This window comes from Mus musculus, chromosome 12 (genome assembly GCF_000001635.26).
Source record: "Mus musculus strain C57BL/6J chromosome 12, GRCm38.p6 C57BL/6J".
NCBI classification, from domain to species: domain Eukaryota; kingdom Metazoa; phylum Chordata; class Mammalia; order Rodentia; family Muridae; genus Mus; species Mus musculus.
The window spans coordinates 113,977,111-114,003,307 of NC_000078.6; the positions used below are offsets into that span (position 1 = coordinate 113,977,111).

The window sequence follows — 26,197 nt, forward strand, 5'->3', positions numbered from 1 at the left end:
GAGAGAGAGAGAGAGACAGAGAGACAGAGAGACAGAGAGAGAGAAAGACATAGAGAGACAGAGAGAGACAGAAAGAGGCAGAGGCAGAAAAATTCTCTTATTTTTAATTTTGCTGTGAAATTATTGATTTCTTGTGTTTTCTTAAGTATAGTGACCTTACTTGTGTTAGAGTTTTTCTTCTAGCATCCTCTGTGGAATGCCACATTTTACAACCACTCTACAAATAAGTCGCACAATTTCTCAGAAAATTGGGAATAATTCTACGTGAAGTCCAAGCATAACCCAACAGATGCTCCACCACACAACACAAGTTGAGCACAAGACCATCTATGTTCATAGCAGTTTTATTCATAATACCCAGAAACTGAAACCAATACACATGCCCCTCAACTGAAGACTGAATACATAAAATGTGTTTCATTTGCAAAATGGAATACTACTCAGATATTAAAAACATGGCATTGCAAATTTTGCAGGCAAATAGATTGAACTAGAACATATTCTGAGTGAGGTAGCCCAGAGCCAAAACGTTATGCTTTTAATTTGCTCACTTATAAGTAGATGTTAGCCATAAAATACACATGTCATGGTATATTCCACAGAACTAATGAAGCTAAACAAGAAGGAAAACCCAAGTAAGGAAGCTTGAACATCAATTAGAAATGGGAATAAAATAATCATAAGTGGCATATGGATGGAGTAAACTTGGAGGGAGAGGAGTTGGGGAGGGGAATGAGGGGGGGTCAGGATCAGCTCTGGGGAAGGCCAGTGAGAAGGCTTGATCTCCCTTGCTAATGGGTTGGTATGATTATCATAGTACAAATGGCCACCCTACCAAAATCAATCTACAGATTCAATGCAATCCCAATCAAAATTCCAACACAACTCTTCAAAGACATGAAAAGAGCATTTCTCAATTTCTTACAGAAAACCAAAAAGCCAAAATAGCAAAAACAGTTCTTAAAAATAAAATAATTTCTAAGGTAATCTCTATCCCTGATCAAGCTCTACGAGAGAGCAATAGGGATAAGAACTTCACAGTACAGGTACAGAGACAGACAGGTTGATCAATGGAATAGAATCAAAGACCCAGAAATAAAGCCACACACTTATTGGCACTTAAGTCTCTGACAACGAAGCCAAAAATGTACAATGGAACATAGAAAGCATCTTCAATAAATACTGTTGGTCTAACTGGCAGTCAGCATGTAGAAAAGTGAAAATAGATCCATATTTGTCAATTGCACAAAGCTCAAATCCAAGTTGATCAAGGACTTCAACATAAAGCAGATACACCGAATCTAATAAAAATGAATTTGGGCAAACACCTCGTACTCATGGATAATTGAGGGAATTTAATAAACAGAACTCTACTGACTCAGGCCCTAAGACCAAAAATTGACGAATGGAATCTCATGAAACTAAAAAGATTCTGTACAACATTGGATAGTCAATAGGACAAATCAGCAACCTACAGATTGGGAAAAAAATCTTCAGCAACCTCCCATCAGATAAAGGACCAATATCCAAAATTTAAAAAGACCTCAAGAAGCTAACCTCCAAAATTCCAAACAATTCAATAAAAAAAAATGGGGTATAGAACTTAACAGAGAATTTACAAGAGAGGAATGTCTATTGGCAGAGAAGCATTGAAGAAATATTCAAAGTTCTTAGTGATCAGAGAAATGAAAATCAAAATGACACTGAGATTCTACCTTACAAAAATCAGAATGGCTAAGAACAAAACCTCAGGTAACAGCACTTGTTGGCGAGGATGTCTTGAAAGAGGAATGCTCTACCATTGATGGTGCTATGCAAACTGATTCAACTACTCTGGAAATTGATCTGGAGGCTCTTAAGAAAATTTGAAATAGATCTACCTGAAAACCCAGGTATACCACTCGTACCACTTGCTTTTTTTTGTTTTGTTTTGTTGTTGTTGTTGTTGTTTTGTTTTGTTTTTTGTTGTTGTTTTTGTTTTTGAGACAGGGTTTCTCTGTGTAGCCCTGGCTGTCCTGGACCTCACTCTGTAGACCAGGCTGGCCTCGAACTCAGACATCCACCTGCCTCTGTCTCCCAAGTGCTGGGATAAAAGGCGTGTGCCACCGCTGCCTGGCTCAGCTACACCACTCTTAAGCATAGCTGAGTTCCACCATGTCACAAGGGCACATGTGTGCTATGTTCATAGTGGCCTTATTTGAGATAGTGAGAAGCTGAACATTTCAGATGTCCCACAATGGAAGAATTGATACAATAACGTAGTTTATTTATAACTCTTTAGCTATTGGGAATGAGTGTATCATGAGTTTTGCAGGTAAAGGGATGGAACTGGAAAGTATCATCCTGAGTGAGGTACCTCAGACTAAAAAGGACATGCATGGTATATATTCACTAATGGGTTAATATTAGCCAAAAAATGTACAGAATACCCAGGATACAGTTCACAGAACTCAAGAAGGTAAGCAAGATGAAGGTTCCAAGTGAAGATGCCTCAATCCCACTTGGTAGGGAGAAGAAACTTATCATGAGATGCAGAGGGAACGAGGAACCTGAGTAGAAGAGGGGACAGTTGGGGGAAAAGGAAAAGATGATCAGGTATTTGGGGTGCAGCACTGAAGCCCTGAGGGACAACAGAAACAATGGAAACAGGCAACCTGGGGAGGTATAAGGTAGGGGGATCCTATAGAGTGTACAAAATGTCTGAAGGGTGAGAGACTCTCAGTTCTCAAAAGGAGGTACCTTAGATGAAATCCCCAATAGTGACAAGTGCCCTAGTAGAAATACAGGTCATCAAGTGTAGGAATGGTTTTGCCATCCTACAGTCAAAATCTCTGACCCAGAATTGTCCCTGCCAAAAAGAAATGCAGAGGCAAAAATGGAGAAAGACTGAAGAAAAAAGCCCCCAGTGACAGGCACAAACTGGGATTCATCTCAAGGTCAGGCTAAAAAGTCTGACACTATTACTGCTGGTGCTGTGGTTTACAGACAGGAGCCTAGCATGGTTGGCCCCTAGGTCTCTCAGACACTGAGCCACAAATCAGGCCGCATACACTAGCTGGTCCAAGTGCCCTGACACATACAGAGCAAAGGACTTACAGGTCTGGCCAAAATGAGAGAAGATGCATCTAACCCACAAGAGACTTGAGGCCCCAAGGAGTGGGGAGTCCTTGCAGGTTGGGGGACATCCTTTTGGACATGGGGGAGGAGGAATGGGATGAGGAAATGTCAGAGGGTAAACTTGGCAGGGAATAATGAATAGACTGTAAAAAATAATTAAAGATAATTTTAAAAAGTATATTTGATATGAAAATTATAATATTCAAAGAGAAGATCTATTGCTTCAATGTCCAATGGCTAATGTAACACACAATTATTGAAAATGTTAATAAAGTAGTACATGAGCCATATTCCATGCAATTTAGTTATGTTTCTCTATGTCTAGTATCTTCAGTTTAATCAAAATGAATCGGCCGGGCATGGTGGCACACACCTTTAATCCCAGCACTCAGGAGGCAGAGGCAGGTAGATTTCTGAGTTCGAGTCTAGCATGCTCTACAAAGTGAGTTCCAGGAGAGCCAGGGATACACAGTGAAACCCTACCTCGAAAAACCAAATAAATAAATAAATAAATAAATACATAAATAAATTGTTTAAGTTATACAAATTATAAAAATTATTTCAGTATTTTATACACTAACTTTTTCATTTACTATTTTTATTTTAATACACTAATATTCTTACATAAAGTTATATAAAACCCTACAATGAACAATGATAAAGGTCATGGAGTATCAACCTGAATTATCCAAAAGAAGAGGGGATCCTCTCTGAAATGTGATGTGTACAGTCCTCAGGGAGAAGAGTGGAGGTTTAGGACATTCTAGGATTGATGATCCATTCATTCCCCATCTCCCCCTGGCTTTTCCATCAAATATAAATGCTACCAAGAAATCTGACCAAGACTCTACCTTGAATCTCAAACAAACAAACAAACAGACAGACAAACAAACAAAAAGGGTGTGGTAGGTTGTATATGCTTGAACATTTGGAAGTGAGATTATTAAGAGTGTGGCCTTACTGAGGCAGTAAGTGTGTCACTGTGGTGGAGTGTTTGTGTGTTCCCCTCTGATGCTCAAGCCCTAACTGTATGGAAGAGACTCCTCTCCAGGTTGCCTGCAGAAAACAGTCTCTTTCTGCAAGTCTTCAGTTCAAGATGTAGAACTTCAGTTCTTCCAGCACCATGTCTGTCTACAAGTTGTCATGCTTTTAATCATGATGACACTAGAATGAACCAGTGAAACTGCAATCTAGACCTGCGTAAATGTTTTAATTTATAAGAGTTGTCCTGATGGCGGTGTCTTATCGAAGGGGTGAAACCCTAACTACAACACAGGGATATCTATGAGCTTCCTCTTGGGATTTCAGTGATGAAGACTGAAACATGTATGACCTCACAGCTGTCATTTCGCATTTTCTTCATTTGAGACTATGCCTCTCTCTCTCTCTTTTTTTCTTTTTCTTTTTTTTTATTACAGCAGAAATACAGGAAATGTTTTAAGCACATCAGTTTCCTCCAAAACAAACATTTATAAAGATTTTCTGGCAAACTATGGTGAAAGGCACTGAGAAACCTGAGAAGCGCGCCCTATTATGTGTTTATAACGCGGTCTGAACCAGTGTTCTGCGTGGACTGGGCTCCCCCTGGTGGTTCAGAGTGGCCTAACAGTGAGGTTTATGTCTAGTTTCACCGGGAAGTCCATTCATTGTGTATCTCATACAGAAATACGTGGCTGTGTCCTCAGATCGCACATTGCTCATCTGCAGGTACAGGGTGCTCTTGTCATTGTCTCTGAAGATAGTGAAGCGATCCTTTATGGATGGTGCGTAGTTTATTGCACTGCCATCAGAATTAATGTCTCCAATCCACTCCAGGGTCTTCCCAGGTGTCTGTCGAACCCAGCTCATCCAGAAGCCACTAAAAGTGAACCCTGAGCCTTCACAAGAGAGTCCCCGTGACCCCCCAGGTGGCACCAAGCCTTCTCCAGTCTCCAACAGCTGCACTTCACACTGGACATCTGTAAGCACAGAAAATGCTGCTCAATAAATTGCGAAACGTGCCCCGTGTTCCTCATATCCATGTCAACTCACATATTCAGCATCTATAGCTCTTCAAAATTTTTTTTACCTTTTAAAAGAGCAAAAATGAAAATTAAGCTCAGTTCCCACTCCATGTTGAGACGTGAGTAAGCGGTCTTGGGAACCAGAGCCAAGCTCCTCTGTCTGACCTGCAAGGATAGGTTGGTCTGCGTTTCATGAGTAGAAAGAGGCCCTATTTGCATGTCTTCCTGCTACACAGCATGGTATATAGTGGGAGCCAAGAGGTGAGAAGTTTGCAAATGTGCTGGATAAGTCAGATTATGATGGTAATGTTGGAAAAGTGATTATTATATTTCATCATTTTTCCTTGAGAAAAACTGATTAATTATCATCTCATTTCTTTTATACTTGCACATAAAAGTTGTGTTAGTTCAACTCAGTTTTTTTCATTTCCTGGGTTGCAAAAGAGTGTGACATTGGTTTGTAAAATGCTCATTTCTTTAAGATTTTGATCCGTGTGCCTATTCACTGATGAATATGCTGCTCCTTGGGTCAGCTCCAGGTCTGCCTGCAGCTGTTTCCTGAGGTTCCGAACTCACTTTCTGTATGGAAGTCATGTGATATGGAAGGCAGTCATGTGATGATATGGAAGTCATGTGAGGATATGGAAGTCATGTGATATGGAAGTCATGTGATAGGCCTGCATTCCAATGTTCAAATAAGAAACTGTAAAATGTTGTTAAGACCAGCATGTACCCAGGAGTCTGTGAAAATCTTTATTTATTATGTATTTTTGTTATTCTTTCCCTGCATATTTCCTATATGTTCACAAGAAATGTGGATTGAGTGTTAAGCTGAATTTCAGTACACAGGTCATAATTGCACTTCTATATTCTCAATGTGTGCATGCCCTGGGTTCGAAAAAGAATGTCCTTCCTACCAACACACCTCCCCTTGAATTTACTTCTTACACAGTTTATTTATGCTACATTGCAGGCAGTTAACAGCCCTAATCTGAACTTGAGTTCCTTAATTTGGTACTCACTTTCTAGAGGCCATAGAGATAGACATACAGGATGGATATCTGTTTTATTTCTCACCTAAAAAATTCATTATTTGACCAATGTTTGCTCTGTTTTGCTTCTCTGCTTTAATGGTGACTGATATTCTGACTGAAAAATTGAACAAAGGGTTTATCCTAATTTAATGAAGTGACTCAGGTCTGATTGGGCTTCAGTTTCCTGCACTGCAGATAACGAACTGAGCTTAGGGATAGCGTCTGAGAACAGTGTTCATCTCATTATTTAGGAAAAAGAGCAGAGAAGATAATATTGAAGATCTGCTCTTTTGATTATGCAAAAGGAAGAAAAGACTGAGAAGGGTCAGTGGAGTATGGAAGGAGTTACAGAGACAAAGTTCGGAGCTGAGATGGAAGGAAGGACCATCCAGAGACTGCTCCACCCAAGAATCCATCCCATAAACAACCACCAAACCCAGACTCTATTGCATACACCAGAAAGATTTTTTGTGACAGCACCCTGACATAGCTATCACTTGTGAGGCTATGCCAGTGCCTGGAAAATACAGAAGTGGATGCTCACAGTCATCTATTGGATGGAACACAGGGCACCCAATGAAGAAGCTAGAGAAAGTACCCAAGGAGCTAAGGGTATCTGCAACCCTATAGGTGGGACAATATGAACTAACCAGTAACCCCCAGAGCTTGTGTCTTTAGTTGCATATGTAGCAGAGGATGGCATAGTCTGCCATCAATGGGATGAGAGGCCCTTGGTCTTGTGAAGATTATATGCCCCAGTACAGGGGAACGCCAGGGACAGGAAGCAGGAGTGGGTGGGTTGGGGAGCAGAAAGGTAGAAGGGTATAGTGGACTTTGGGATAGCATTTAAAATGTAAATGCAGTGGATGTTAGCCCCAAACCTAGGATACCCAAGATATAAGATACAATTTGCTAAACATATGAAACTCAAGAAGAATGAAGACTGAAGTGTGGACACTATGCCCCTCCTTAGAATTGGGAACAAAACACCCATGGAAGGAGTTACAGAGACAAAGTTTGGAGCTGAGATGAAAGGATCAACCATGTAGAGACTGCCATATCCAGGGATCCACCCCATAATCAGCATCCAAACGCTGACACCATTGCATACACTAGCAAGATTTTATTGAAAGGACCCAGATGTAGCTGTCTCTTGTGAGACTATGCCGGGGCCTAGCAAACACAGAAGTGGATGCTCACAGTCAGCTAATGGATGGATCACAGGGCTCCCAATGGAGGAGCTAGAGAAAGTAGCCAAGGAGCTAAAGGGATCTGCAACCCTATAGGTGGAACAACATTATGAACTAACCAGTACCCCGGAGATCTTGACTCTAGCTGCATATATATCAAAAATGGCCTAGTCGGCCATCACTGGAAAGAGAGGCCCATTGGACTTGCAAACTTTATATGCCCCAGTACAGGGGAACGCCAGGGCCAAAAAGGGGGAGTGGGTGGGCAGGGGAGTGGGGGTGGGTGGGTATGGGGGACTTTTGGTATAGCATTGGAATTGTAAATGTGCTAAATACCTAATAAAAAATGGAAAAAATGTAAATGAAGAAAATACCTAATATAAATAAATAAATAAATAAATAAATAAATAAATAAATAAATAAATAAATTTAGGAATTCAGTAGATACTGCACAGCATAAAGACAATGAATCTGGTGGAAACCAAGTGTGCTAAAAGTGTCAAATGAACATGTAAGAAAGATTATAGCAACACAGGCAAATTCCTCTCCATTAACCTAAGGTCATCTGTAATAGCAAGTAGAAAACAATATATTTCAGTATATAATTCCACAAAAATGGAAAAAGACCAGATGATGTATGAGGGTAGGAAGGCAAGATTGGAGGTCAAAGTTATTTTGTTAAAAATCCCAGAATATAAATGAAAAACATGGGGTATATGGGCATTTTAGTCACAAATATCTGAAAAAGAATCTATCTGTTGATATACATCTAACCTTACACTCAAGAATTTAAGAAGAACCAAAGCATGTTACATACTCACACACACACGCACGCACGCACGCACGCACGCACGCACATGCACACGCACACGCACAGGCACACACAAACACAAACACACACACACTCTACAAAACTCTATGCACAGAGAGCCTATATTCCATTACAATTGCAAAGGAACTCACCCCTGAACATTTCCTAATGTAGAGAGATAATGTAGTCTTAACAAAAGACTGGAGAATTTTCAAAGGAATCAAGAGTGTGATCAAAAAATGAGCAGATGACAGGAGCTTATAGCATTTCCTCAGCAGGTTTGGATAAATTTAATCCCATTTCAGGTTCAGACATTGAGATATTTAGGATCAGAACATGTATTCCTCAGCATATGCTGTACGAAGGTGACCATGATGTGTTAGATCTGATCAGATGCTCAAGCCTACAGAGAACTATGGAGAAGTGGACATTCTTTAAATGTCTTATAATTCTTGTAAAGTATAACTTCTTTCAAGAAGCTAAAATACTGTAGCAAATAAAAGCAAATGTGCTACATTTATGACAACCTAACTTCATTCCAGAAACCCAGGTAAAAATGTATCTTGTTGAGTCAAGTATGTACAATCCCAGCATGCCAAGGCAGAGAGGGAAGGGTTAGACAGGAAGATTGACAACAAACGCATCAGTCATCTAAGTCTGTTATAAGTAGCACATCAGGAGAAACAAAGATATATCCTGCTACAGTAAAGGGGGGTTCCTGAAATGTTTTTCTCTTATTGTCAAACCATGCAGATATGCACACACACACACTGCACACACACACACATACATGCACACACACACACTGCACACAATAATGAACAAAATATTGAAACTCTTACTACTGTAGAAAGCAGAAACAACAATAATTTTATACTATAATGAGATAAAACAAGGAGGAAGATCTGATACACAGTTCTGGGATACATGAAAACAGTTAACATGGAATATAATAGCATAATAACATTCAGAAACATCAAGTGAATCAATAAAATTGATAAAGGAAGATTAATTAAATAATTCATCAAACACATGCTTTATAGCGGCTTAAACTAAAATAGGTATTAGTAAAACAACAAAAAAAGAATCAAAGTGGAAACAAGCATTTCATTCTTGATTTCAATGAGTTTATCACAGTTAAGGTTTCTGGACATGCCACAAAACATCAGGCAGGAATCTTTTGTCAAATTAATTCAATGAAAAATATAAAATGTAAAGTAAGCATTTGCTCTAATTAAAATTCCATTTAAGTGTAAACAGGAGGAATAAAGTACTAAAAAACTTACACAGTAAAAATGCAGACAAAAAGACTTTAGTATTTATACTGATTTCAGTTCAAGATGGCAATATCAGAGGAAACCATTATCAACTAGCATAGGTTATTATTTAGGATATAAAAGCCTGCTACCCAAAAGAATAAAACTTTTTACTATAGTCCTCACACAGGAAATAGTCTGACCACACTAAGAGCTGGAGGAAAACAAAATATAGTGTGTTCGGCTAACAGACACTCAAACAGAGATCTCTCAGGAGATATCCTGAATTATATGCCCAGGGTTGTATGTTCAGTTACAGAAAAAACATCAGAACAGATTTATTTTTTATTATCATTCCTACACCTCCAATTTAAAGAATCTAAAGAATATTTCCTCACAAGCAAAGATTTATTTTATGGCACCTTCTTCTAGGCTGGAAGTCTTGCAGTTTGAAAGCACTCCAGAGAATCAGCAGATATCTGAATTCATTTCTTTATGAATAGCAAATATTAACACTTAACTTCTTTTACTATACCCAACCTTACTTTGTCTGAGATTCCGAAATAATCAACTTTTATAAGCTTAGAAAACGCACAACTCTAATTGAAGTTATTTTCTCTTCCATGCTCCTGATTAATGAATGCATATGTATTTGTTTTATGATAATCACTTGCTAAAAAGAAAAAAATAGGATTAAAAAACCTTATGAAACAAATACCAAAAATTGTTGAAAATACCATATGGGTATTGGTTGATAAATAATGTGTTTGTAGTATTTTTTATTACTTGGGTCAGTTGGATGAGTAAAAAGGAATCACCCTTTTAAAACTAAGCTAACGATACCTATAAAGTATTTTTCCAGGGTATTTACTATGTTGTCCAATGCATACAGAGTAAAGTTCTTTGTTAAGGGGAATACACATACACAGAGATAGCAGAGGGGGTGAGGGAGAGAAAGAGACAAGAGACCAAATACGTGCAAGATACTAATTGGAAAAAAAGACACAGGGAGAATGAAATAGAGAATTCAAATCTGAACTTGCCCTTTTTAAAATGATATAAAGTGACTTCTCATTTTGACTCTAAATTGCTTTCACTGTGGGGAATTCACCCATTTCTGAAGTTTCTGTACCTGCACAGAAGGAACAAAAGTTATGTAAATGAATTGGAGTCAAAGAGTAATGAAGATAACCCTATCCACTCTTGATTATTACCAAGAAATGTCCTTGGCGTCCAGAGCATGGGACTCATTCAGGATCTTGCACAAAAGTTAATGATTAATGACCTGGTTAATGAGAGCAGTTTTACTAAATCATTGACTACTCTGGGTTCAGGTTGAACTAGCCATACAGCCTTAATAAGAGAAAGAAATTACGAGAAATCTGTCTTTCTATTGAATCTTTTACATCTAGTCTACATGATTCACTGACGAATTTTAATGCATTATGTGAACCACATTCATTCAAATACTTTTTTATTAGATATTTTCTTTATTTATATTTCAAATGCTATCCCCTTTCCTGATTCGCCCTCTGAAAATCCCCTACCCTTACACCTTTTCCCCTCCCCCTTCTCACCAACCCACCCACTCCCACTTTCTGGCTTTGGCATCCCTCTATACTGGGGCATAGAGCCTTCACAGGACCAAGGGTCTCTCTTCCCATTGATGACTTACTAAGCCATCCTTTGCTATATATGCAGCTGGAGCCATGAGTCCCACCATGTGTACTCTTTGATTGGTGGTTAAGTCCCTGGGAGCTCTGGGGGTACTGGTTAGTTCACATTGAAGTTCCTCCTATGAGGCTGCAAACCCCTTCAACTCCTTGGATTCTTTCTCTAGTTCCTTCCTTGGCAACCCTGTGCTCAGTAGAATGGATGGCTGCGAGCATCCACTTCTGTATTTGTCAGGCACCGGTAGAGCCCCTTAGGAGACAGCTATATCAGGCTCCTGTCAGCAAGCTCTTGTTGGCATCCACAATAGTGTCTGGGTTTGGTAAGTGTATATGGGATGATTACCCAGCCTGGGCACTCTCTGGATGGTCATTCCTTCAGTCTCTGCTGCATAGTTTGTCTTTGTAACTCCTCCCATGGGTATTTTGTTCCCCCTTCTAAGAAGGATTGAAGTATTCACACTTTGGTTTTCCTTCTTCTTGAGTTTTATGTGGTTTATGAATTGTATTTTGGGTATACAGAGCTTCTGGGATAATATCCACTTATCAGTTAGTGCATATTATGTGTGTTCTGTTGGGGTAGAGTTCCCTCACTCAGGATGATATCCTCCCGATCTATATATTTACCTAAGAATTTCATAAATTCATTGTTTTTAAAGCAGTGTAGTACTACACTATGTAAATGTACCACATTTTCTGTATCCATTCCTCTGTGAGGGACATGTGGGTTATTTCCAGCTTCTAACTATAATAATTAAGGCTGCTATTAATATAGTGGGGCATGTATCCTTATTACATGTTAGAGCATCTTCTTGGTATATGCCCAGGAGTGGTATTGCTGCGTTCTCAGGTAGTACTATGTCCAATTTTCTGAGGAACTGCCAAACTGATTTCCACAGTGGTTGTACTATCTTGAAATCCCACCAGTAATGGAGGAATGTTCCTCTTTCTCCACATTCTCGACAGCATCTGCTGTCACCTGAGTTTTTGATCTTAACCATTCTGACTGGTGTGAGGTAGAATCTCAGGGTTGTTCTGATTTGAATGTCTATGATGACTAAGAAGGTTGAACATTTTTTAAAGGTCTTCAGAGCCATTCAGTATTCCACAGTAGAGAATTCTTTGTTTAGCTCTGTACCCAATTTTTAAATAGGGTTATTGCTTTCTCTGGAGTCTAATTTCTTTGGTTCTTTGTATATATAGGATATTAGCCCTCTATCAGATATAGGATTAGTAAAGATCTTTTCCCAATCTGTTGTTTTCAATTTTTGTCTTACTGACAGTGTCCTTGGCCTTACATAATCTTTGCAGTTTTATGAGGTTCCACTTGTTGATTCTTGATCTTATAGCACAGGCCATTGGTGCTCTATTCAGCAATTTTTCCTCTGTGTCCATAAGTTTGAAGGTCTTCCCCATTTTCTACTCTGTAAGTTTTAGTGTCTCTGGTTTTATGTGGAGTTCCTTGATCCATTTGTGCTTGAGCTTTGTGCAAGGAGATAAGAATGGACCAATTCCCATTCTTCTATATGATAACTGCCAGTTGAGCCAGCACCATTTGTTGAAAATGCTGTCTTTTTTTCCCACTGGATGGTTTTAGCTCCTTTGTCAAAGATCAAGTGACCATAGGTGTGTGGGTTCATTTCTGGGTCTTCAATTCTATTCTATTTATCTACCTGTCTGTTACTGTACCACTACAATGCTTTTTTTTTTTTTTTTTTTTTTTTAATCACAATTGCTCTGTAGTACAGCTTGCGGTCAGGGAAGGTGATTCCAACAGTAGTTTTACTGTTGAGAATAGTTTTTGCTATCCTAGGGTTTTTGTTATTCCAGATGAATTTGGAAATTACTCTTTCTAACTATATGAAGAATTGAGTTGGAATTTTGATAGGAATTACATTGAATCTGTAGATTGCTTTCATCAAGATAGACATTTAAAAAATATATATGTATATTAATCCTGCCGTTCCATGAGCATGGGAGATCTTCCCATCTCTGAAATCCTTGATTTCTTTCTTCAAAGAATTGAAGTTCTTATCATGCAGATCTTTCACTTCCTTAGTTAGAGTCACACCAAGGTGTTTTATATTATCTGTGACTAATGTAAAGGGTGTTGTTTCTCTATTTTCTTTCTCAGCCTGTTTATCCACTGTGTAGAGGAAAGCCACTGAATTTTTTGAGTTAATTTTATGTCCAGATACTTTACTGAAGTTGTTTATCAGGTGTAGTATTTGTCTGGTGGAATTTTTGGGGTCACTTATGTATACTATCATATGATCTTCAAATAGAGGTAGTTTGACTTCTTCCTTTACAATTTGTATTCCTTTGATCTCCTTTTGTTGTCTAATTGCTCTGGTTAGGACTTGAAGCACTATATTGAATAGGTAGGGTGATAGTGAGTAACCTTGTCTAGTCCCTGATCTTAGTGGGATTGCTTCAAGTTTCTCTCTATTTAGTTTGATCTTGGCTACTAGTTTGCTGTATATTGCTTTTATTATGTTTAGGTATGGGCCTTGAATTTCTGAACTTTCCAAGTCTTCTATGATGAAGAGGTGTTTGGTTTTGACAAATGCTTTCTCAGCATCTAATGAGATGATTATATACTTTTATTTCTTTGAGTTTGTTTATATAGTGTATTATGTTGATGGATTTCCATATATTGAACCATTCCTGCATCCATGGGATGAAGTCTACTTGATCATGATGGATGATCATTATAATGTGTTCTTGGATTCGGTTAGCAATGATTTGATTGAGTATTTTTGCCTCGATATTCATAAGGGAAATTGGTCTGAAGCTCTGTTTCATTGTTGGGTCTTTGTGTGGTTTAGGTATAAGAGTAATTGTGGCTTCATGGGATGAATTGGGTAAGGTTCCTTTTGCTTCTATTTTGTAGAAAGGTTTGAGGAGTATTGTTATTAGGTCTTTGAAATTTTGATAGAACTTTGTACTATTGTACTAAACACATTTCGCATTTCGTCCTGTTTTTTTTTTTTTTTTTTAGTTGGGAGATTCTTAATGACTGTTAATATATCTTTAGTGGATATGGGACTTTTTAGGTTGTTAATCTGCCTTATTTAATGTGACACCTTGCATCTGTCAGAAAATTGTTCATTTCATCCCAGTTTTTTCAGTTTTGTTGAGTATAGCTTTTTATAGTAGGATCTGATTTTTTTTTGATTTCTTCAATCTCTGTTGTATGTCTCCCTTTTCATTTTTGATTTTGTTAATTAGGATACTATCTCTGTGCCCTCTAGTTAGTCTGGCTAAGGGTTTATTTATCTTGTTGATTTTCTCAAAGAAAAAGTTCTCGGTTTGGTTAATTCTTTTTATAGTTCTTTTTGTTTCCACTTCTTTGATTTCAGCCCTCTGTTTGATTGTTCCTTATTTTCTAGTCCTCTTGGGTGAATTTACTTCTGTTTGTTCTAGAGATTTCAGGTGTGCTGTCAAGCTGTTAGTGTATGGTCTCTCCAGTTTCTTTTTGCTGGCACACAGAGCTATGACTTTTCCTCTTAGGAATGCTTTCATTGTGTCCTATAAGTTTGGGTATGTTGTGGTTTCATTTTCATTAAACTCTAAAATGTCTTTAATTTTTACTTTCTTTCTTACTTGACCAAGTTATCGTTGGATAGAGTATTGTTCAGCTTGCAGGTATATGTGTGCTTTCTATTATTTATGTTGTTATTGAAGATCAGCCGTAGTCTGTGCTGACCTGATAGGATGCATGGGACTGTTTGAATCTTCTTCTATTTGTTGAGGCCTGTTTTGTGGCCAAATATATGGTCAGTTTTGCAGAAGGTACCATGAGGTGCTATGAAGAAGGTATATCCTTTTTTTTTTAGAATAAAATGTTATATAGATAATTGCTAAATCCATTTGTTTCATAACTTCTGTTAGTTTCACTGTGTCTCTGTTTAGCTTTTGTTTCCATGATCTGTCTATTGATGAGAGTTTGGTTTGGAAGTCTTCCACTATTATTGTGTGCAGTGCAATGTGTGCTTTGAGCTTTAGTAAAGTTTCTTTCATGAGTGTGGATGCCCTTGCATTTGGATCATAGATGTTCGGAATTGAGAGTTCATCTTGGTAGATTTTATCTTTGGTGTGTATGAAGTATCCCTTCTTATCTTTTGTTAATAATTTTAAGTTGAAAGTTGATTTTATTTGATATTAGAATGGTATTCCATCTTGTTTCTTGGGACCATTTGCTTGGAAAATTCTGATGTTGCCAAGTCACCTTGGTTTCTGTTGCTTTTGTTCTTTTGCTTGACTCCTGCCATCGGATTATTGCAAGTGCTCCCTGCCCTTGGGTGTATCAGAATTCCTGGGTGTCATGCTGCCTCTGAGTCCCTGAGATCCTGGTGTGACCAAACACCTGAGATCTTTGGATCCTGGGTGATAGAGCACCTGAGAGTTGAGACTCCTATGGGGACCGTGGGACTGTCCCTAGAGTTTGAGACCAATTTAGAGTGGTGCTGACTTGAAGGAACCAGAGCCACTGGTTGGGCAGGGTTACTGCTTCTCTGAATCCTGCTGTTTCCAGTCACTCCCAGTGGTGTTGGAACAGAAGTGCTTTACTCACTGTGATCCTAAGATCCTAGGTGTGCTAGAGCACTTGGGAGTGGAGGCTCCTGTGGGGAGTGTGGGTTAAAATACACTTAAGAAACTTTTCAGGGAGCAATATTTTCAGTCATTTGTGAAATATGACAAAATCCTGCCCATGAAGTCCTCATTGGCCACAGATGATAATCTCAAAAAAGTATTATACAGAATTGGATTGACAGCCATCTCATTACAAGAATAGTAGACACTATGAAAACTATGTGTGAAATGAAACCCTTCGACTAGCAAGCTATTATGAAATAATTCTCACCACCCATAAGTTTAATCTGTGGCTTTAGTAATAGATGAATGCCTGCTCACTGATGCTCATAACCAAAGGAAGGAACACTCCCCTCCCTCAGAATTACTTATCAATAGTCTATCATCCATGAAAATTTTCAAACAGAGTTCAAACAATTTACCCCTCTCAACTGGTTAATACAAAAGCTCTTATAAGTATTGGAATAAAGATCCTCCTTTAGGCTTCTTTCCTAATATCAGACACAAATCTACAGAACTCTTTAGGATTTTGTTGATCATCTTCAAGAATTTGTATTTAGGAAAAAAATATTGAAGCTGTTTCTACCTTGTTGTCACTTTCATAAGCTATTTAAAAAGTTGTTAATACTACTCATACTAATAATGCTATGATAAAATCATGCAAAATTTTGGAGCATAAGGCTCAGCTAGGCTAATATTCTTGTGTCTTCCTCTATGGTCCCAGTGTGGAGGGAAAAGGCTATATCTAAAAAATAATATAAATTAAAACCTGCTAATCATCCTCATTATAGTAAATTTTCCTCTAATATAGCTGAAAATATGAAAAGACATTTTACTGTTCCAGTCAATGTTAACACAATATTGGTAAAAATTAATTCAGTCTCAAGAAAGAAGAGATAGAGCACCTAGGGCTGCTGAAGCCAAGATCAGACCTCTTACATGTCCAACTAAGAATCCCATTGCTCTGTCCTCAATGTTACCTGAGCAGAATGCCAGTTGTTCTCAGAGCAGCAGACTCTGTACACAGAGGGCTCCATAGCATGGCATGCAATTTCATCCCTAATCCCAAAATAATAAAAGATTTGACTACTACTACCCAAAGCAATTTACATTTAGATGTATTAATACCTTTAGTTAAAGTTATAAAATAAGATTCTACAGGAGAAGTAAATTAACTATGCCCAAATCTACAGTGATCCTATTCAAAAACCTGCGTTTTCTTATTTCAGACACATCAATGGATTATGAAAGAGGTTTTTCTTTGCCCACATGTTGTTGATTTGGGCTTTATTTGCTATATTCATAATATAGTTTATTTGTATCTAGTTCAGCAACAATTAAAATTTCTTAGACTTGAAGGATATCCATTTCATTATATATTTCAACAGTATATCTTTTTTCTTTTATTAAACAATAACATGTCAGTGAAGAGCTGGGCAAAATATAGCTTACTCTAATCTACTTTAGGAAGATCCCAAATCAGCATCATTTGGAGATGCCCTTTTGCAAATTTGACAAATACCATATAGAAATCTGAGGAGGAGGCAGCAGACTTAAGGACACTCAGAATGACTATTTCTGAGCAAATCTACACAATAATGTTGTCTGTCATCTTAGTCTCAGGCAGCTTCCTGCGGTTCTATGGTTTCTGACACACTCAGGATGTGGTTGCAACACTGTGTCTAGCACAGTAATAGACGGCAGTGTCCTCAGATGTCAGGCTGCTGAGCTGCAGGTAGGCTGTGTTGGAGGATGTGTCTGCTGTTATAGTGGCCTTGCCCTGGAATTTCGGGGCATATTTAGTTTCACCATCCTCAGGATCAATCCTTCCAATCCACTCCAGGCCCTGTTCAGTCCTCTGCTTCACCCAGTGCATATAGTAGTCTTTAATGTTGAAGCCAGAAGCTGTGCAGGACAACTTGACTGAGGCCCCTGGCTTCACAAGCTCTGCCCCAGACTGCTGCAGCTGAACCTCTGAATTGACCCCTGGAGAAAGAAAAACAAAGTGATTACCACTGTCACAGAGTGTATGGCCCCTCAAGTTTGGGACTTGCGAGCCCCTTACCTGTAACCACTGCCATCAGGAAGAAGATGATCCAGCTGCATTTCATTGTAAGGACCTTGAGATTCAGTGGCTGTAGAGAAGACAGGGTTCATATGATGTTTGGTGTGGATATCCCTATATATTAATCATCACAGTCTCACATGATTTGCATACTCATGAGGCAGGATCTTTCTTACATAAGAACATTCTGGCTGGAGAAGAAGGAAGTTGAGTGCACCTGGGTCAGTCAACAGGATGCTGGGGACCAAATCCTACTTCTGTCTGAGGAAATTTCGCTGAGACATGTGCAGACCACTTAGATACAATATCAAAGCTTAATCTTTCATTTTAAAAAATAGAATCCTAACCTGAGACACTCACTTGACTTGGTGATAAAATTTATTGGTGTTAGAACCAGTCAGAGAAAATGGTTACTGGAAATTTAAAAACGTATTTATGAGAATTTGCAATCTTTTTTCATACACTTGAAATTAATAGTGGCCTTTCCAGAAGGTTGCATACTAAAATATTACACAAGTGACAACAATTGAACATGCCTCAGAAATATGTGCATTCAAATGTTTATTTATTCAGCATTTTCTGTAATAACTAAATTACTGAGCTAAACAACACTTCTGTGAACAAATGATTGTATAAACTAAATATGCTATTCTTATAACACAGCAGAATGTATTCTTCTGTAATGATTAAGGAACTCAACTTTCTTAGGTAAATTAAGACCTTTATGAAAACAGAGATATTGTATATGAGCCCCTCATTTGTGGATATTGTACAGCTACCAACAATTATGAATGCAAATATGTAATAAAATTGAAATCAAACTGTCTACTTGAAATTAATGGCCAAATGGGAATAATAGAGTCAAGGAAATATAATGAAGAAAATATGTCCAGTGTACAATATACTTTTTAAAAAAATTCTAAACATTTATAAAATTCTTAGTTTTGTTTTTAAAAAATATATTTGCTTGTCCCTTGTAATTTCCTTTCATGAGATTATGAGCCTACATACAAATATACAGGCAACTCAACTCATTCACAAGAAAACAAAAACTAAACAAATACACAGATTTTTTAAAATGCTTCTGTATTTTTAAAGAAATTTAACTAAATTCCAATTTTAAATCATCCCAAAAATGTATATTAAGCAACCAAGGGTTTATTCATCACAAATCTTTAGCTAAATAGTCAGAAAAAGGAGATGTTTGGATGTGGTGAAGATGTAAAGGTAAGGACAATTTCTTGGTTGAGTGATGCCATTGTTGCGCATACACTACAACAAACAAAATTAGCATCATCATATCACCTCCAAAACAATTGGTGGGCTATGTTTAGGAGACAGCAGCATGGTCAGTGAGATGTCTACACCACCAGGCACACCATTGATAGGGTATTCACAGGATTCAAGATAAGGAACTTATCTCAGTATGAAGTTTGGTTGTAGGAATCCAGGAAAAGTAAAACTTTTCAATGTTATAAAAATACCACATTATACACAAGTATAAAATGATCAAAGATGCAATGAAAAGGTTGAGAAATTAATCACAGTATTTGTGGAAGAGGGAATGGATACAGAAAACGCCTCAGACCAGCTCATGTATGCTGCTTGGTTGGTATCCCAGTTTCTGAGAGATCTCAGGGGTCCAGGTGTGCTGATATTGCTGTTCTTCCTGCGGGGTGATCCTCCTCCAGAGCTTTTCCGATCTTTTTCTAATTAAAACACTTAGGTTTCTGACTTTTGTGCAATGGTTGGGTGTAAGTATTTGCCTCTGTATCAGTCAGCTGCTTGTTGGACCTCTCAGAGGACAGCCATGCTAGGCTCTTGTCTTTAAAGCACACCATAGCAGCAATGATAGTGTCAGGCCTTGAACCCTTGCCTTGAGATGGATCCCAAATTTGGCCAGTTAATGGGCCACCTTTCCTGTAGTCTCAACCCTCAAACTGAATGAGCTCCAGGTTCCAGCAGTGTAGACAAATCAGATGATCTTTACAATGTCATCAGAGATCAGTGTTCTTTGAATGACAAAGCTGATAAAGCTGAAGGTCTGCCCACTATTTATACACAGGAAGAAACAGAATATGAACAATGGCATTTACATCAGAAGCTTAATTTTTATTAAATTCAACCCACACAGGGCAACATTTTCTCACCATCAGCTCAAGTTTACCTGTAATAACAAGCATCAAAGTTAAGATGGTTCAATATGCAATTGGTGAAACATGGAGGCAGAGTGTGAATATGTGTGAGAAGAGAAGCAACACTGGAATTCAAAACTGCTAAAATTGAAAGCTGACGTCTGAGAAAAACACTAGTATGTGAATATTTCAACAACTCATATTCAAAAAGAAGTCAACTTGGTGTTCAGCAAGTAATCTCTAACTCAGGAACTCAAGAAATAACCACATCATAAACTTTATGCCAGGCAAAGGTGAATAGGTAAATGAGTGGTAGGGGCTCTTTTACACATCTGTAATGAATGCACTATATTGGAAGGCATGAGAGCAGTTATGGTAGAATCAGATAGCTTAAAAAATGCTTTGTAAATATAAAGTCAATCAGTGAAAGGGATAAATAAAGAATCATTAAATAATTCATTAAAGAAGATGTATGATAGCAGTCTAAGTTTTGGCAGAAAAAGAAATAAAAACAATAAAATGGAAATGCACACTAAGAAGCTTCATTTTATTGCTAGTTTTTCACAGTTTAGTTTTCTGGAAGCAATGCTAAACAATAGGTAGAAAGAGTTTGTCAAATCACCTGGATGAAAAATATAAAAAGTCCAATATGTAGTATTCCAAATAAAATACCATTTAAATACAAACAAGAAGAGTTAAGTATTACAAAACTGGAGACTCTTCAGAGATTTTGGTGTTCTTAGTAATTTCAGGTAAAGATGCCATCAGTGGGAAAAACAATGATCAACTGAAAGGGATTACTACATAAGATGAAGAAACTGCATCTGAAAGAATAAAGCTTCTTACAACGTTTCTAAACAAGAAATAATTCAACTACTCTAAGACCTTTGGGGAATCTGCAGTGTTCACAGATAAGAATCAGTCAGGCTGAGATCACTCAGAACATCACTACTCACAGATATATGTTGTTATCTCCAATCAGAGAGGAAACTTCTAACTACAATACCTTACAACCATTACTGTAAGCCATAACATATCAAAATGCAGGATTGTTAATTCTAAGCCCTAGTTGAAGGATTGCTGGCAACATAAGAGCTGGAAGCTTCTTTACTGTATTTATATAATTTATTTTAGAATATATATTTATATTAATGGTATATCTATAATATATAATAAATATATACATATAAATATATAATTTGCTTATAGAATAGTCTCCTAGGGAGAAGAGTACACTAAGAGGTTTTCCAGTACCTAAAAGCCAAGACAATAAAATGACATGTAATATTATATGAATGAGCAGCTTGTATTTTTATTACATTTAATATATAGGTAAATCTTCCATATTTAACCTTTATATGTGCATGTATATATTATATTTGAGAGTATATAAATTTGAAATAGAGAAGATAACAAAAAATCTTTGTGGAATAGAAATGGAAGAAAAACATGCAATTGCATTATAATATCAAAAAATTACAATGGAAACCACAATTTCTGTTTATACTAAAAATAGATATTAAGATAATACACTATATATATATTCAGGATATAGTTTGTTAGATAAACCCTCATTTATTTTGCCACAGCAAATAAATGCCTCATGACAGTGAATACTTATACCCCCATAACTAATTGACTGGATGATGCACAATGATCTGATGTCAAAGATAAGCCTTCCCTTTACAACATCTCCGAGGCAAGCCTGGGACTAGTGTTGCTCTTTTTCTTCCAAATTAAATACAAAACACAACTCTTTTTTATTAGATATTTTCTTTATTTACATTTCAAATATTATCCCCTTTCCTGGTTTCCCCTCCCCTATCCCCTCCCTCTCCCCCTGCTCACCAACCCGTCCATTCCAGCTTCCTGGCCCTGGAAGTCCCCTATACTGGGGCATAGAACCTTCACAGGACCAAGAGCTCAAAACATAACTCTTGAGATGTGTGGACATGAAATATTCCAGATAGACACTTTCCGCACACAGGAAATCAGCTTTTAGCTTTCCTCTTCACCTGCTGCACAGGCTGCCTTCTCAGTGTAGCTCCACAGCACTTGACAAACTGGGAACCTTGTTCAACCTTTAGCAGCTAAGGAGCCATGGAGACTGCATTCATCTGTATGCTTCTTTGGATCTCCTGTGATACCTCCTGTCTGCCTCCCTTTCTTCTGCCAATCATAGACAGTGCACAGGCTTTTTAATGTGTGATTTTAGTAGTTTATAGTAGGTTAATTATTTACAATTGAAGATAGTATGAAATTCAATGTGCATGACCATTTCCTTGCATTGCATTTCAGACATCTTGATGAGAGCTGCTCCTTTTTAAAAGTGTTGGACTGAAGCCTCAGATTCTCTAAGTCCTAGTGAGTCTGATGTTCTTGCCTTCATGTCAGTAAATTTGGTAATGGAACACAAAATCAGCACTAATGGTTAATGATATACAAATAGCTATATATACTTCAGAATTTTCAGCGATGGAAAATGAAATCATCTTAATTGTAGGGAAATGGGTGAAGTTAGAGTTTTTCAAGTTATAAATGACCACATGCTGGAAAACAACTGAACACTGATTACTGACTAACTTTCTTCAATCTGGGATACATAAATGTACCTACTAAACTGATATTAATGAATATAGTTATTAACATTCTAAACCAGATAATTCACCAAAAAGAAGTAAAAACCATTCAAATGGAAAAACAACAGCCAATTTACCACTGCAAATGACATAAACATATATGTTGAACGTATTTAACTATTCAGTAGACAATACAACCCATAAACCAACTAAGAAAGATGGTGATTTACTCTCTAATTTATTTTTATAAATCAATATTCTTCATATTAAAATAAAACAAGAAACATTCTAATTTCAATCATTATAAAAATGTAGTAAAATTTGAGAATAAAAGGGACAAAGTATGTATACAATGAACTATAAATGATTGTGGCAAAGATATTAAAATAGCTAAAAAGAAATGCTTCATTTAGAGCTCAGAAATAGAAATATTGCTCATATGTCTATACCACCATCAGACAATCCTTCAAAACAAAAATTCAATAGTGTACTGGTTAGATTTTTGTCAAAATAACATAAGATTGTTTTCTGAAAAGAGGGAGACTCAGCTTAGATGTTTCAGGCAAGCAATTTCATTTTTTTATTGAGTGTCAACTGATGTTTGAGGGACTAGCACACTGTGGACTATCCCATGGGTAAAAAAAAAGAAAAAAATAAAAGAATGGTCCTGGATTATATTCAAAAGCAGGCTGGGCAAACCATGCAGAACAAGCCGATGGCGAGACTTCCTCTCTTGTGTCTATATTAGTTCATGCCTCGAGGATCCTGCCATTAGTCCTGGCTGTGGCTTTCCACACTGATGGAATGGGACATGTGAGAGGGACAGGTAAGGCAAACAAAACTGTGCTGTGTTTGTTTTTGTTATTTATCATAGCAATAGGAAGTAAAATAGGACAAGTGGCATTTCTCTCCTCCTTCTTTCTCCACCCTCAATAACAAACACTGTGCTAGTTAGGAAGTCCCAATAAGCCTCTGCACAGAAAAGTCTGTCCAGGATACCTGTTTCTTCATGTTTCCTTCCAGTGACCATGATAGGCACATTTCTATCCATATAGATAGATGCAAATAGGTGATTTTCTAATATTAATCCTGCTACCCTCCTCAGTAATTTTTGTTCCTGAATAAAAGTCACATAATCAGTCTTTATATTTTGATATGCCTTAATCTGCTCAATGGATGGAACACTTTCTAAGATTCGTGTGGTTAATCCACTTCCTGTCAATAATCCAGTGTTATTAAATTATATATCCTAAATAGCTGCTCTGGACCAAGAGGGCTGCCCAACTGGACCACACTCTCCTGGCTCCATCTCATGTGGGATATGTTTCCTGTCCCTGTCCTCCACTCTTCACAGGTATGGTGGATCTCCCTCTCTTTTTCCCTCAGTCTCAAGCCCAAGAATCATGAAAGTCCCATCTCTGTTTGTCCTATCTAGTTAATGGCTGCCAGCATCTTTACTTACCCAACAGAATCAAGTGGTGGTAACTTCCCAGAAGATTCCTTGCACTCTTGTCCACACAGTTTTAGGGGAGTGTGATTAGCATTTGCAATATAAGCAGGTACACAGCGGGATCTCACACCTTATTCTTCTCAAGGACTATTCTTTTGTCTTTGCTATGTATTATACTGCCTCTGGGAAGCTCCATCCTAATGGTCCTGGATGATGATGATGATGATGATGTGTGTTCCTGTGTGTGTGTGTGATATGTCAGCTAGATTACTAGGGATACCATAAATAAGCAAATATCCATTCTGAAGGCATATAACTTTTGTATTTTGTCAGTACTTGCCAGATTCAGGCCCTCTTAACTTCTGGGGCCAAGAAGCTATTTATGTACTTTGCTAGTATTGTCAGATATTTGTTGCCGTCGATGATCTCCAACTCTACATGCCAGTTTGTACATTATAGAATGGAGACAATCTTCAATAAAAACACGGTCAACAGTCTTGGAGGCAGTAGAGAGAAGGGAAGGCAACTTTGCTTGAGTGTGGACAAAATATCAGTATACACAATGTTACAGAGATTAGGACATGGATTTGAAGTGACCCATGTAAGAAGAATGAAAACTGCTGAATGTTTATAAACTTGTTGAGTATCAGACTCCAAAGAAACCAAACTGAAAACAAAGTCTTCACTAACAAATGTTAATGTGACATTTGTTCTGCAATAGTGAAGATCAGTTAAATCGACCCCAAAAATTCAATCAAGCATTGCCAGGGTCCCAGCCTGACATTTGGTACTCTGAGTGGTGTATCTGCAGGCACCAAAAGCTAAAGACTTCTAGTAATTTAACTCTCTTGCTATTCAAGCGATAGAAGCTGATAATTTCTGGCCATTTAACTCCCTCTTGTTATTAAGCAGCAAAAAATGGTTGGTTTCTGGGAATTAAGTCTTGATGATACCCGGAGCTAAAGAAAGGAAACTTAGTTACTTGGGCACTTTGAGTCAGGCCTCTCTCTGGCAACATGAGATGCTGAGTATCTCTCTGATTTATTTCTTTTTTTTTTCCTTTTTCAAATTAAACTAATACAATTATTTTAAAATATACAACTCATCATTGACATTTTTCAGTTATTAAAATATTTTATAATAGTTAAATGTCTAGTAAATAGACATGATGTCTTCTGAAGCTAAAAGTAATATGCACTCAACCAGTTTTTAAAATCTGTTTGGAATATTAATCATGATAGAATTAGCAAAAAACTCTCTTTTTTAAACAATTATTTATTTTATGCATGGGTACACAGGTGCTGTCTTCAGACACACCAGAAAAGGTTGTGACCAACCATGGGGTTGCTGGGAATTGAACTCAGGAACTCTGGAAGAGAAGCAAGGGCAATTAACAACTGAGCCATCTCTCTAGCCCCCAAAAGGTCTGAGTTTTTTTATTCATTTGGAGTAGATTTTTTTTCAGGGCAATTAATATGGATCAATTTGGGTTTTTCTACATGCAAGCATACAGTTTGAGTACAACTACTTATTGATGATGCTGTCTATTTCCCAATGTATATTTTTTGAACAACTTGAAATAGGGAAATGTGAGATCTCAAGTAGTTTATTTGCTGCTCTGCTCAGTTTTAGCTATTGAGGATTTTGTTTGTTTGGTTTTTTTTCCCATAAGAATCTGAGAATATGAGAATTATTCTTTCTTTTTTAAATTATGATTTTATTTATTTATTTATTTATTTTTGGATAAAGTCAACAGTTCTTACCAGTTTTTATTTTATCAATATGCATTTTGTAAATTATCTTTTTTTAAAGAGGCATTTAACTGTTATAAATTATTTTTTTAAATTAGGTACTTTCTTCATTCACATCTCCAGTGCTATCCCAAAAGTCCCCCACAATCTCCCCCCCTCCCTGCCCCCCACTCCCACTTCCCGGCCCTGGCATTCCCCTGCACTGAGGCATATAAAGTATGCACGACCAATGGGCCTCTCTTTCCACTGATGTCCGAACAGGCCATCCTCTGATATATATGCAGCTAGAGACAAGAGCTCCGGGGTACTGGTTAGTTCATATTGTTGTTCCACCTATAGGGTTGCAGATTCCTTCAGCTCCTTGGGTACTCTCTCTAGCTCCTCCATTGGGGGCCCCGTGATTCATCCAATTGCTGACTGTGAGCATCCACTTCTGTGTTTGCCAGGCCCCAGCATAGTCTCACAAGAGACAGCTATATCAGGGTCCTTTCAGCAAAATCCCGCTAGTGTATGCAATGGTGTCAGCGTTTGGAGGCTGAT

General features: G+C 37.6%; 2 gene segments (V, D, J or C) and 1 further gene; all 3 read right to left on the reverse strand.

The window, feature by feature from the left end:
* Positions 1–26,197, reverse strand: part of Igh (immunoglobulin heavy chain complex) — a 2,751,187-nt gene that overhangs the window by 718,343 nt on the left and 2,006,647 nt on the right.
* Ighv11-1 (immunoglobulin heavy variable 11-1) lies at positions 4,769–5,064 on the reverse strand. The segment is given in 1 exon segment: positions 4,769–5,064. A coding segment is annotated over 1 exon segment (296 nt).
* On the reverse strand, positions 17,359–17,788 carry Ighv14-2 (immunoglobulin heavy variable 14-2). The segment is given in 2 exon segments: positions 17,359–17,652; positions 17,743–17,788. Coding segments are annotated over 2 exon segments (340 nt in total).